The 14,557-nt window shown below is 43.0% G+C and overlaps 1 protein-coding gene across 3 annotated transcripts in view; it reads left to right on the top strand.

The window, feature by feature from the left end:
* The window catches only part of LOC143996967 (cytidine monophosphate-N-acetylneuraminic acid hydroxylase-like), a 399,676-nt gene that overhangs the window by 326,170 nt on the left and 58,949 nt on the right, over positions 1–14,557 (top strand). For all 3 annotated transcript variants that reach the window (XM_077492297.1, XM_077492296.1, XM_077492298.1), the window contains exon 9: positions 5,267–5,402. In XM_077492297.1, the coding sequence (XP_077348423.1) occupies positions 5,267–5,402 (136 nt within the window). The remainder of the gene's footprint in view (positions 1–5,266; positions 5,403–14,557) is intronic.

The following is a 14,557-nucleotide window of genomic DNA, read 5'->3' as shown; positions in this document are numbered from 1 at the left end:
ACTAACCATCAGGAGATATTTCGGAGACTTATTGGTAACAACTGGCATTTTCTGTCTGATGACCCTATCATTTCAAAATATGTAGCAGATAGACCACAAATTGTTTATAGAAGATCACGATCTAACAGGGACAGCCTTGTCCACAGTCATCTTTCCCCTGTTGCCCCCACTCCTGGAGCTGTGGGAGGAACTTACAAATGTGGTCAATGTGATCAATGCCCCTGGATCAGAGAAGGTGTGGAATGTCCACTTCCAAGGGGAGGTTTTTATAGACTAAAGGACTATGCTGACTGTCCCACCGTTGACATAGTCTATCTGGCTGTCGGTGTCGGTGCAGAGCTTTTTATATCGGGAAAATGAAGCGTCCCTTTGCTAAAAGAATCCAAGATCATCTATATTATCTGGATGTGGGATTACTCTATACTCCCATTTGTAAGCATGTGGGACTGCACCATAGCTATGACCCATTCTATATCTCTTTTTCAGCACTAGAGGTTATTCTAGAGGTTATTCTTCAGCCTGAATGAGGAGGGAACTTTGATAAAAAAGATCCTTCAAAGAGAGGCAAGATGGATCTTTGAGCAAAGGGCTACCTACCCTCCGGGGCTAAACACATCACTCTCATTTAAACCCTTTTTTTTATTTATCATTTTTATATAGTATCTAGTACATGGTATTATATAATTTATATTGCTTTATTATATTGTTCAATGTATTATCTTTCATCATTTCTTATTTATCATCATGTTTTTTGTTTTGTTTTTTTATATACTAATGATATGTAAACTTCTAACTACAGAGATGGCATGATTTCATAATCAAATATTATTGATTCTTGCCAACTGAATTAAGGGTTAACAGTATCTCACCCAATGTCTTTCATTCCAATGAACAATAGCCAGCTTTGTACGCAAGGTTAATTTGTCCTGTTAATCAATACAATAGAGAAAAAGGTACTTTGTGTATCATTCTACAGGATGTTGGCTTGTGTTTGCTAGGTCCAAGGCTTGTTAAACGGGTATTACTTTCAGGGTAATAAGATTTCTGTCAGGATTCAGGTGTGTGGATAACAGAAATCCCATTGTCCAGAGAATTGGTCTGTAAACAAGCTTACTTACAGAATAAAATTGGTTCCGTGTCTGCCTTTTGGGATAACCAAACTTAAAGGGGTTCTAAAGGCAGAAGGTTTTTTTTTTCTTAATGCATTAAGAGAAAAAAAACTTCTGTGTGCAACAGCCCTCCTACACAGAGCAGGGGCTCGGCTCGGGTGCCCCCACAGCAAGCTGTTTGCTGTGGGGGCACTTGGCAGGAGGAAGGAGCCAGGAGTGACAGTGAGGGACAGGAGAAGAGGACGATCTGGGCTGCTCTGTGCAAAACCACTGTACAGAACAGGTAAGTATGTCTTGTTTGTTATTTTTAACTACTTCAGCCCCAGAAGATTTGGCTGCTCAATGACCAGGCCATTTTTTGCGATACTGCACTGCGTCGCGTTAACTGACAATAGCGCGGTCGTATGATGCTGTACCCAAACAAAATTGACGTCCTTTTTTCCCCACAAATAGAGATTTCTTTTGGTGGTATTTGATCATATCTGCGGTTTTTATTTTTTGCGCTATAAACAAAAAAAGCATCAATTTTGCAAGTTTAGGCCAATATGTATTCTTCTACATATTTTTGGTAATAAAAATTGCAATAAGCGTATATTGATTGGTTTGCGCAAAAGTTATAGCGTCTACAAAATAGGGGACAACAGACACTTTTGACCCATTTTTGGAACGATTGACAATTATACAGTGATCAGTGCTATAAAAATCCACTGACTACTGTGTAAATGTCACTGGCAGGGAAGGGGTTAACTGTGTTCCCTAGTTTGTGTTCTAACTGTGGGGGGAGGGGACTGACTATAGGAACTCATGATCTGCCTCTCCTCTCCTCACAAAACAGAGATTTGTGTGTTTACACACACACACACGTCCCTGTTCTGCCTCTCGTGGCTGCCAGTCATCACGATCGCCGGCCATGAGCATCAGCACCCCCGCGTGCCTGCTATCCCTAGGGTTGCTACCTCATCCCTTTAAACCCAAACACATGTTTGCCTTATCTGCATTAAATTAGCCTTCAGAACCTGTGTAATTCGCATGTGTTCAGGTTTAAAGGGATTAGGTGGCAACTCTAGGTATCCTTAACCGCTTCTGGACCAGCTCATGCCGATATACGTCGGCACTTTGAAGAGGGATATCTTTATTATGGCAGCAGCTAGCTGCCATACCCTTGATATCCTCTTCTTTAGTGAGCGGTCCGGTTTCCCATAATAGTGGTCTCTGCGGCGTATTCACTGCAAGATCACTTTTACCACTTACCAGAGCAGTCTTAGCGGCGGAGGCAATCGGGTCCTCTTCCTGGCTTGGTATGGAGATGAGTGAGGGGAAGATGGCCCCCACCCATCTCCATACCATTGCAGGGCAACTTTTTTTTTTTTAATGACATTTCATTTTATTTTATTTTTTATTGCATTTTAGTGTAAATATGAGAGCTGAGTTATTTTTGACCCCAGACCTCATATTTCAGAGGTCCTGTCATGCTTTTTCTGTTACAAGGGATGTTTACATTCCTTGTCATAGGAATAAAAGTGACACTAAAAAGAACAGTGTAAAAATAAAAGTTCAAATAAATAAGAAAAAAAAATGTTAAACGTGCCCTGTCCCACTGATTTTGAATGCAGAAGCGAACGCATACGTGAGCAGCGCTCACATATGAAACTGGTGTTCAAACCACACATGTGAGGTATCGCTGCAATCGGTAGAGCGAGAGCAATAATTCTAGTCCCAGCCCTCCTCTGTAACTCAAAACATGCAACCTGTAGAATTTTTTTAAACGTCGCCTATGGAAATTTTTAAGGTTAAAAGTTTGTCGCCATTCCATGAGCGGGCGCAGTTTTGAAGCATGACATGTTGGGTATCAATTTACTCGGCATAATTATCTTTCACAAAAAAATTGGGCTAACTTTACCTTTGTCACATTTTTTAATTGTATTTTTTTTAAAGGCCAGCTTAAATTATTTTTTGTGACGGTGTGGAGGGGGGCCAGCGCCCAGGTGCCCCTATGGATGGGCCACCACTGGGTGTTAGAAAAAAAATGTATAATTTTTGTTTTTTTGAAGCATGTGATTAGAGCCAGAGGCTACACCTAGATGGGATCCGCTGGTGCTGGAGAGGACACCAGAGCTGCTGCCTGCCACCGACCACCTAGATAGGGTCCACCGTGTTGGAGGAGAGGACACCAGAGCTGCTGCCTGCCACCCGCCACCTAGATTGGGTCCTCCGTGCTGGAGGACAGGACACCAGAGCTGCTGTCCTTTTTCTTGTTACATATAAAGGCTCTGAATTCTGGGCAGTGCTACACCGCTTTCTTTTACTGCTTTAGCTAATGAAATAGAGCTTGCCACATTTCCTCAATGGAGGACATGCTGCATCATCTAGCTCTTTCCTTCAAACCCTTACTGTCGATGAACTGCCCCTTTCATTCAATCATACAGGTGCAGCATCATTTGCAGGCATTACCTAGAGCCTGGGCTTTTTTTCTCTGTCCAAATCTCCATCTCAACCACACCCAAACTCTGCCCCAACCACACCCAACCCCTCACCCAGCCACACCTTCCTTAAAGGAGAGAATTACAGTGGCACCAAAAAATTGTAATGAGTTAAGGCTGAGAATTGTGTATCACATAAGGCGAATCCCCCAAAATCCCCCCCAGCTCTCCTCTCATCACAAATCCCCCCAGCTAATCTCTCATCACAAATCCCCCCAGCTAATTTCTCATCACAAATTCCCTCAGCTCCCCTCTCGCCAGAAATCCCCCTAGCTCTCCTCTCATCACAAATCCCCCCAGCTCCCCTCTCATCACATCCCCCCCCCAGCTGACCTCTCATCACAACATCCCCCCCCCCCCCCTCCCAGCTTACCTCTCATCACAAATCCCCCCAGCTCATCTCTCATCACAAATCCCCCACATGGTATGTGCAGGATTTTTTTCCCATCACACTACAGTGGACCGGAGAGCTCCCCCTACTGTTGCTCATAGCTGAGGAGTTGTTTCAGGGCTCCGTGCTACAAAGTCTGAGTAGCCATGGCGGCAAGCAGGCAGGGATGGAAGCTTCCCCCCAAATTACTGCAGCGGCTGAAGGTGGGGACCTGAAAGTGGTTGTAAACCCTTACAGACCACTTTCACCTACAGGTAAGCCTAGATTAAGGCTTACCTGTAGGTGCTGGAAATATCTCCTAAACCTACTCGGTTTAAGAGATAGTTACTATGTCCTCGAATGTTGCCATCTTCTGCGCATGCGCCAATGTATTTGGCGCTTGCGCATTCTTAAAAAGGCACTCTGTGCAGTTTCAAGCTGGGGTCATGCTGTGACTGGCAGCTCCTGCGCACATGCGCAGGAGTGACGTCACGCACCTTCAGCCAGTCACAGAGCCAGAGTTCGCGGCTTTGGAAGGAAGAGGGGTGAAGAATAGAAGAATGGATGACGCTTCCTGCCAGTGAGGAAATCTGGGACATCGTAGGCTTTGGTTTCAAGTAAGTGACACATAATGGGCTACAATGCGATGCACAGTAGTCCATTATGCTTTACCTTTGCAGGGAAACAAAGAGGAAGTAAAACCCATCAGGGTTTACTTCCTCTTGAAGCACTCACCAGTGATTGAGGGCAGAAGCCCTGAGTATCCGCCACTAACACAGAGAAGACAGTAGAGGAAGTGCGTTGTGCCGATAACTTCCTCTACTAGCTTCAGTATTAAATAACAGGTTGGAGAGGGGAAGGCTGCTAAAGGTTCCGGGAACGCAGTTCCGGTGCGTTCCCGCAGAAAAAAGGCCTGCTAGAGCATTCTGCATACAAATGCAGTTTGCCCAGGAACATATACTCCTCCAGATTGGCATCTACCCATGAAGACATTTTGATATTTGCACAACTCCTCTCAAGGTCCAGACCATTGCTCACATCAGGGCTGAGGATTCTTGAGGAGTACTGCAGTAGGGTTCTTTGATGTTTTCAGGAAACGAAGTACCTAGCAGCCCCTGGCACCAACCATGATCTGCCCGAATTACATATAAGCTGATTACATTTCAACTTTAAACTAAAACACTTTACCTCTGTATAGTATGTCCTCAGACTTTATGAACTTTACATTTTCTCCATCTCAACTAATATTGATATAGAGGATTCATGAAATATTAATTAAACATGTTGTCACTGTTCTTAAATTGCAGAGGAATGGAAGGCACAGTTTATAAAAACAGAAAGAAAGAAACTGCTGCATTACAAAGCCCAACTTGTCAAGGACTTGAACCCTCGTATTTATTGCCCCTTTGCTGGTTACTTTGTGGAGGCACATCCATCAGATAAGTATGTTTGACTTTATACATCAGTGTTACTTGGTATGAGCAGAGTGTTTAAAAATGTAATTAGGGAATGATTTCTGCTAAATTGATTATATCTTTGTTGAAATTTCAACCTTAAAGTGTCACTAAACCGAGGACTCTGCATTCACTATATCTGGTCTCCCACAGTACACAGAACATGAAAATTATTTTAGTAACTATAAACTGCTAAATACCTTTTCTCATCACCAGTTAGAGAAGTCTTGTGATTTCTATCAGTGTCCAGCCAAGCACTGGCTAAAGTATATTTGAGGAGTTTTCTGACTGTCCTATGAGAATGCAAGACCCCTAACCGTCTGTCTGGACAGTGCTGATTGGCCCTATGCTCACATGCACTCTTCCAAAAAAAGCTTGACTCCATAGATTCCGTGTTATCAGGAAATTATCAGGGGACAGTGGAAGGAGGGGAGGATCAGAGAACACAGGATCAAACAGCCTTTATACAAAATGCAGAAGACTGCCTCCTTAGATTCCACAGTGAGTATAACAAGCATGATTTACTGCATATACAGACAGATTTTACTGCTGTGGGTTTAGTGACACTTTAATAGTCAGGGTTAGACTGGGAATTAAAACCATCCCTGGAAATAATTTAATACCAGCCCCATAGTATTATTATACCAGCCCAACAGCATAACGTCATTATTTTCTTGTTCATAAAAGGGAAAACCGTGCATTTTAAAGCACATTTGAAGAGTGTATTATATATAGATAAGACAGATGAAAACACATAGGGCTATATATCACAGCAAATTCCAGTTAAAAGTGGAGCAATCATCAAGGGGGATACCTGGGACTCTAGGAATGTGGGGGGGGGGGGGACTCTGGTGACCAGAGATCACCTCCCGCAGAAAGAATACACTAAGGTAAGGGGAGGCATGTTACTGATATAAGGGGTAAACCTTTATATCAGTGCCCCCTTACATTATTGTATTCACCCCCCCCCCCCTTACATCAGTGATCCACCCCCCCCCCCCCCCCCCCGCCAGACTGTGGGCATGGTACAGGAGATGTCAAAGGGTGATAATAAAGATGGTAAGAGAATGTAGACATGATACAGGAGATGGTCAGAGACTGCAGACATGGTACAACTGTCAGGGTTAAGTTCACCTGCTAGTGGCACTGGGGTTCACTGGGCCGATGGCTGCAGTTCCAGTGTCCACCAGCAGGTGTCTCCCAGAAGCCGGAAGGTTCTGATCAGCTACACCAGGTGGATATTTAAAGCGGAGCTCCACCCTAAAGTGGAACTTCTACTCATCGGAACCTCCCCTCCCCATTTGCCACAATTGCCACCTTTCAGGGGGAGGGGGGTGCAGATACCTGTATAATACAGGGATTTGCACCCACTTCCAGGCATAGATAGCCGCAGAATCTGCGGGTATTTACGTCACTTCCTATCCCTTTCCCACTGTCTGCTGGGAAACACACGGATCCCAGGGACAGCAGGGACCTTCCGTATTGCGCAGCGCGACTCGCCAATGCGCAGTAGGGAACTGGGAAGTGAAGCCGCAAGGCTTCACTTCCTGATTCCCATACCGAAGATGGCGGCAGCAGCACCCGAGAGCCAAGCAACAGATCGGTTTCGGGTGCCAACATCGCGGGCACGCTGGACTGGTGAGTGTCCATATTTTAAAAGTCAGCAGCTGCAGTATTATTTTATATTATAGTATATATTATAAAAAAATTATAATAAAAAAAAACGTCGGAACTCACGCTTTAAGGCTGCTCCTCCATTCACCCAGGGTGTCACTATTCTGTTGATTGCATCCTTGCTACTGGAGAATTGTGCTTTCTGTATCCTGATCCATCCAGAGCACCCCTCTGCCTTGCTCCCTGCTCTTGTACCCAGTCATGTTTTCCTTCCTTGCAACTGTTACTTACCTTTGTCCCTTATATTGTAGATATTGTATATAGATAGTAGTTAGGTTCATCAGTTTTTTTTTTTTTTTGTTTGCTGGAGTGGTTTATGTTTTCACTGGTTGCTGTATATGTTTGTTGGTGTGTGTTCACTGTAAATAAATATCACTTTAATGATAAATACATTATTTGGTCTCAGTTTCCTCGTGTAGCTATGTGTCTGGTCTCTTTAGCCGCTGATTCCTGACAACAAGAGATGGTCAGAGACTGCGGACATGATACAAGAGATCAATGCAGCCTCACTGTGCCCATTAATGCAGCCTCACTGTGCCCATCAATGCAGTCTTACTGTGCCCATCAGGATAAACCATAGACGGCTAGATTGTGCACTTACATTTGTTGGTGCTATAAGCTAGCACTGACATATACAGCTCTATAGCAGGCAAAGATGCCATTCCTCTGATTCTTGGCGTGCTTTCCAACATTCCAGAGACTGGAACCAGGCGTACCTGAAGTGAGGTGCACACAGCCTCAATGCATTTCGTGATTCTGCGTTCTCAAGAAGCTTGTTCTCTGTCATTTTATTGTAGCCTTATACAGTATAGCCCATAGGGACAAGGCAAAGTGGTCTAAATGGTTGGCACTCATCATACATTACTTGATTATTAAAATATCCCCAAAAGGCATTTGACTTTAATCAATTACATAGCAATTGTACATGCCAGGTGCTCATCCATATAACTAATAGTATAAGTGAACCTTTAGCACGTATACAATATAAAAGTACAATCCATAATACAATTCATAATAGTTAACTAATTGAATGAATCCACAAATAGAATAACATAAAAACATCAATAGGATAATGACCTCATTTACATTGATGTGTACTACATTAAAACAATAATAAACTTTAATAATTATATGGAACAGTCGGATCACTACCCATTAGGTTTATATCAAACATGGGGGTTATTTAGGAAAGGCAAATCCACCTTGCACTACAAGTGCACTTGGAAGTGCAGTCGCTGTAAATCCGAGGGGGACATGCAAGGAAAATAAAAAACAGCATTTTAGCTTGCACATCATCGGATGATAAAATCAGCAGAGCTTCCCCTCATTTCAGATTTACCCCTCAGATTTACAGTGACTGCAGTTCCAAGTGCACTTGCAGTGCAAAGTGGATTTGCCTTTCGTAAATAACCCCCCTATGCTGCAAACCTTATAACACCATCTAGTGGTTGAAAAGGAGTAACACAACATGGGTATCTTCACCAGATTAAAATTGATTACTGATTTATTCAAGAAACAATCAAAAATCAATTACTAGTTTTTAAATAGTAATTTTAAATTTACAATTCTAATTTTAATTTTAATTGGTAATTCTAGTCCACTATAATCAGGTTAAATTAATATATCTATAGAATTATTTAAAAATGAATTTTTATTTTTAAATTAATTTTATCAATACAGGATACTGGCCACCCCAACATACCCCAATCCTGCAATAACTAAAAGAAGAAAGAGAGGATGTTCAGGTGGGAGAAAAAAAGAGATAAAGAGCTGCCTAGATAAAGGGATCTTTAACCACTTCAGCCCCGGACCATTTTGCTGGTCAAAGACCAGACCACTTTTTGCGATTCGGCACTGCGTCGCTTTAACTGACAATTGCACGATTGTACGACGTGGCTCCCAAACAAAATTGACGTCCTTTTTTTCTTACAAATAGAGATTTCTTTTGGTGGTATTTGATCACCCCTGCGGTTTTTATTTTTTGCTCTATAAACAAAAATAGAGCGACAATTGTGAAAAAAACACATTATTTTTTACTTTTTGTTATAATAAATATCCCCCAAAAATATATAAAAAACATTTTTTCCCTCAGTTTAGGCATATTCTTCTACATATTTTTGGTATAAAAAAATTGCAATAAGCGATTATTGATTGGTTTGCACAAAAGTTATAGCGTTTACAAAATAGGGGATAGTTTTATGGCATTTTTATTAATATTTTTTTTTTTTACTAGTAATGGTGGCAATCAGCGATTTGTATTGTGACTGCGACATTATGGTGGACACATCGGACATTTTTGACACATTTTTGGGACCATTGTCATGTATACAGCAATCACTGCTATATAAATGCAGTGATTCCTGTGTAAATGACACTGGCAGTAAAGGGGTTAACCAGTGGGTGGCAGTGTAGGGGTTAAGTGTTCCTAGGGGTGTGTTACTAACTGTTGGGGGCTGGGCTTTAATTTAGTGAACACTGATCTCTGCTCCAATCACATGGAGCAGAGATCAGCGTCACTAGTTGCTAGGCAGAACGGGGAAATGCTGTTTACAACGGCATTTCTTCGTTCAGCCGCCCCGTGAGACGATCGCGGGTATGCCCGCGGCGATCGAGTCCACGGGACCCGCAACCGGACTCACGGGGGTCCCGATCAGCACGCAGGCGGCATTAAAGATTGAACGTAACTGTACGCCAATATGCCTGTCTGTGCCATTCTGCCGACGTACATCGGCGTGCGCTGGTCGGGAACCGGTTAATCTTGCTGGGGCACAATTTTCTAATAATGAACTATTGGTTCTCAATGAGGGACTCAAATATGCATCTGCAAAATTTATGGATAAAATTAAACTTTACATTGATGTTGAGAAATTTTCAAGAAAACTTAATATTTCCTTTTTTTTTTTTATTTAATGGGAATAGCTGTAAGGAGAAAAGTGAGGGCTCATTGGGCTATATACATAGCCAGCTTAAAAATAAGTACATTTTTAATCCAAAATCAACTTCCTAAAAAAAAAATTGAAGTATTTAAAACTATGGTACAGGATGAAATCAAACATTTGAGAGGGGCATACAATCTCGTGAGGATTAAGGAGGGTGACGAGTGGAAAACTGCCTTTAATACCAGAACAGGCCATTATGAGTTCCTCACAATGTATTTTGGCCTTTGTAACACCCAGGCAGTTTTCCAGGAATTTATTAATGAGATTTATTGTAGTTATGTGTGGTGGTTTATCTCGATATCCTCATATTTTCCAAGTCCCTGGAGAGCCACCACACAGATGTCTGTCGTGTGCTTCAGACACTAAGAGAGAACACTGTAAACTGAAGAAGTGAGAATTCCATTGCTAACAGGTTAAATTCCTGGTTTATGTCATTTCCACTGCTGGTTTTTTGATGGACCCAGAGAAACTTTAAATCAGTCCTATAGTGGCCCCAACCCATGGGTTTATGTCCTCTGCAGCATTTTCTTGGCTTTGCCAACTATTATCGGAAGTTTATTCGTAACTTCTCGTCTCTGGTCAAGCCTCTGACTGGTATGACCAGAAAGGACGGTAACGCACAGAGTTGGTCTCCAGAATCCATTAAGGCCTTTAAGAGTCTCAAGGCTGCCTTTGTTTCTGCTTCTGTGTTGGCACATCCTGATCCTACGTTACGTGTTATCCTGGAGGTTGATGCTTTTGAGACTGGAGTTGGCGCCCTTCTGTCTCAAAGTCCTACATCTGAGAGCGCTATGCATCCTTGTGGCTACTTTTTCAAGAAACTATTACTTGCAGAGTGCAATTACGGGATAGGTGACAGAGAGCTGTTAGCGATCATTTTAGCCCTGAAAGAATGGAGACATCTCTCTCCTCGAAAGCACCACATTGCCGGTTCCCATTCTTACTGACCATAAGAATCTCACATTCTTGTCTGAGGCTAAACGCCTCTCTCCCAGAAGCACGATGGGATCTTTCCTTGTCTAGTTTCAATTATGTTGTCTCATTTTTACCCGGTACTAAGAATCTAAGATGTAAGGGCTGACGCTTTGTCACAACAATTTTCCTCCACTTCCAAAACGTAGTCTGTTCTGGTTCCTGTGATTCCTCCTGATCATATTTTGGCTACGGTTCGCACCAGTCTCACTTTTCCTTTGGGTGACAAAATTCTTGCTGCTCAGGTTCATGCTCCTCCTGAGAAACCTTGCGACCGCTGATTTGTCCCAGAGAGTCTCCATACTGCTGTGCTCCAGACTTACCATTCTCCCAAGGCTGGGGACTCAGGTCTTGCCCCAGAGGACATGTATCAATGCAAAAAAAAGTTTTAAAAACTGCAGTTTTTTCAGGAGCAGTGATTTTAATAATGCTTGAAGTGAATCAATAAAAATTAAATATTCCTTTAAATATTGTGCCGGGGGGGGGGGGGGGGGTTAGGGGTTGGCTGTAGTATGCCTGTAAAGTGGCACATTTTTCCCGTGTTTAGAACAGTGCCACAGTAAAATTACATTTCTAAAGGAAGAAATGTATTTTAAAACTGATCGCGGCTGTAATGAACTGTCGGATCCACTCAATATAGATAAATCTCATTGAAAAAAAATGGCATGGGTTCCCCTTCCCCCCTCCAGTCCATTATCAGGCCCTTTGGGTCTGGTATGAATATTAAGGGGAACCCTCAACCAAAATTTCAAAAAAAATTGTGTGGGCCCCCCCCCCAAAATCCATACCCGGCCCTTCAGGTCTGGTATGGATATTAAGGGGAACCCTGCACCAATATTTAAAAAAAATGGTGAAGGGGTCCCCCTGAAATCCATACCAGACCCTTCTGTCTGGTATGGGTTTTGAGTGAAACCCTGTGCCAAAATAAAAAAAAATGGTGTGGGGCCCCCCAAATCCATACCAGACCCTTATCCAAGCACTCAACCTGGCAGGCTGCAGGAAAAGAGGGGGGGCGAGAGAGTGCCCCCCCCTTCTGGACTGTACCAGGCCACATGTCCTTAACATGGGGAGGATGCTTTGGAGTAGCCATGTTGATGAGGACAAGGGCCTCATCCCAACAACCCTTGTCCAGTGGTTGTGGGGGTCTGCGAAAAAAGTAAAAAAAAGCAACAGTTCAGCCTCCATGGGAGGCTCCCGCACACTGCACACTTCTTGCTTTGACAGCGTTATATAGCTGAGGGTGAGGCCACTAACTAAACTCAAAACCAAAAATGTATTTTTACTAGTCTATGGTGTGGTGGCTGCATTTATTTTTCTTTTCTTTTTCAAGCTATTTTGCTATACTTGGACCTGGTAATCCTGCCAATAGCTTCCTGCAAATTCACCCTAGGTAGCTCTCCTGATACGGGCTACAAACATGGCCTTATCTCTTTATCCCCAGTGAGTTAACCATCGCATCCATGAACTGTAAGCTGCAATATAGGGCGTTGTTATTCTTGGGTTTAATTATCTTTTAACAAAAGCTAAATTAAAGTGATTTATCCATCACATCTATGAACTTCAAGCTGCAATATACTGCATTTTTGTTCTTGGGTTAGTTATCTTTTAACAAGAGCTAAATTAATTGGTGGATAATCAAGGGCACCACATCTTTTTTATCCAAAATTGTGTAGTGTACTGTATGTTTGGCAACTAAGAAACACAATTAGCTATGGATTATCATTTACCAAATTCCATGACTGAGGGACCTTCAGAGTGCAGAGGCTCTGATTATCTATAAAACATTAAACACTTGACCAACCCCCCCTCCAAAATTTTCAGACGACACATTTTATTTGGAGTCGAATGGCCATAGCAGCCTTTTATTACAAACCATTAAATACAACATTCACAAGAAAACAAGTTTAATGCTTATAATACAGTTAATACATAACAAATACACCAACCTCAGCTTATGCCCGGTCTAAGGTCTTTGAAGGCCTATATACTCACAATTAAACGGTTTTATCTGCCACCCAATCAAAAGCCCCCAGCCGCAACTACATCGGCTCAGGGACAATTAACCACTTACTACTTTATATACAACCTAATTAATATTCCAGAGGTTACCGCCATATTGTTAGGAAGGGACAATAATACCTCAGATGGGCCCAACCCACAATTTCCCACAATTATGTAACCAGCACCGCCTTCAAAGACTCAATAGACCCAGCGCCTGCTGCTATGACAAGAAAATAAAAGGAATACAGTCTTAGAGAGCCTATATACTCATTATTAACCGATTGTATCTGTCACTCAATCAAAGGCCCTCAGCCGCAACTACAGGGACAATTAACAACTTATGTACTACCAGATACAACCTAATCAATACCCTGATGTTACCAACATATTGCTAGGAAGGGACACCCATACCACAGATGGGCCCAACCCATAGTTTTCCACAGTTAGGAAGGGACACCAATACCACAGATGGGCCCAGCCCACAATTTTCCAGTTAGGAAGGGACACTCATTCCACAGATGGGCCCAACCCACAAATTTTCCACAGTTAGGAGGGGACACTCATACCTCAGATGGGCCCAACCCACAGTTTTCCACAGTTAGATAGGGACACCAATACCACAAATGGGCCCAACCCACAATTTTACACAGTTAGGAAGGGACACCCATGCCACAGGTGGGTCCAAACCACAATTTTCCATGGTTGGGAATGGACACCTATACCTCAGATGGGCCCAACCCACAATTTTCCACCAATATTTAACCAGCACCGCCTTCAAATACCCAATAGACCCCATGCCTGCTGCTATGACAAGAAAATAAAAGGACCAAGAAATTGAATGGCAAGCTAACATAAAACACAAAAAAAATTACAAATACCCCAGCACCTTGAGAAAGTAGGAGGCTCCCCCAAACCAAAAAAACAAACAAGGGGGGGAGGGTGGGAAAAAACTGTCTGATGCTGTGATGAGCTCTGACTGAGCTATGACATGATCCCCCGTTAGCAGATTATTGAAATCATGCTGGAAGTTTGTTGTATGCAGTAATATGGCTTATCAAAGCACGTCTTTACAGAATGGAGAAACATGAACACAGGAGCAAGGAGCATCCAAGTACATAGAGAGAGGATAGACAAACATCCTGCTATATCATAGAGAACATAACTATACACTGTAATACTACAGCACCACCTGCTGCTTAGACAGGCTTAATGCATACGCAGTATATAATCAGTTTTCAACCACCTCCCACCCGGCCACTGCACATATACAGCCGGGTGGGAGTTTCTCCTTCTGAGTGGACGCTCAGGAACGTCCCTCAGAAGGAGGGGTATCGCTCGCACGTGCCCCTGTAGCGGCATGATCCCAATGTGCTCGTGTCACCCGGACACAGCGCATCTCGAATCAGCAGGAGAGCTCTGTGATTGGTCCTCCTGATCACATGACGACTGTGTCCAATCACAGCCGTCATGTGATGCAAACAGTGAGCTGATTGCTAGGTGACCTGCTCTCCTCTCCTCACACGGAAGTTGTTAGCCCCCGTACACACGGTTGGACATT

The sequence above is a fragment of the Lithobates pipiens genome, unplaced genomic scaffold, assembly GCF_037356315.1.
Source record: "Lithobates pipiens isolate NorthernLeopardFrog02 unplaced genomic scaffold, aLitPip1_a1.2 Scaffold_19, whole genome shotgun sequence".
Classification (NCBI taxonomy): Eukaryota; Metazoa; Chordata; class Amphibia; order Anura; family Ranidae; genus Lithobates; species Lithobates pipiens.
This window is presented reverse-complemented; position numbering and strand designations above follow the sequence as displayed.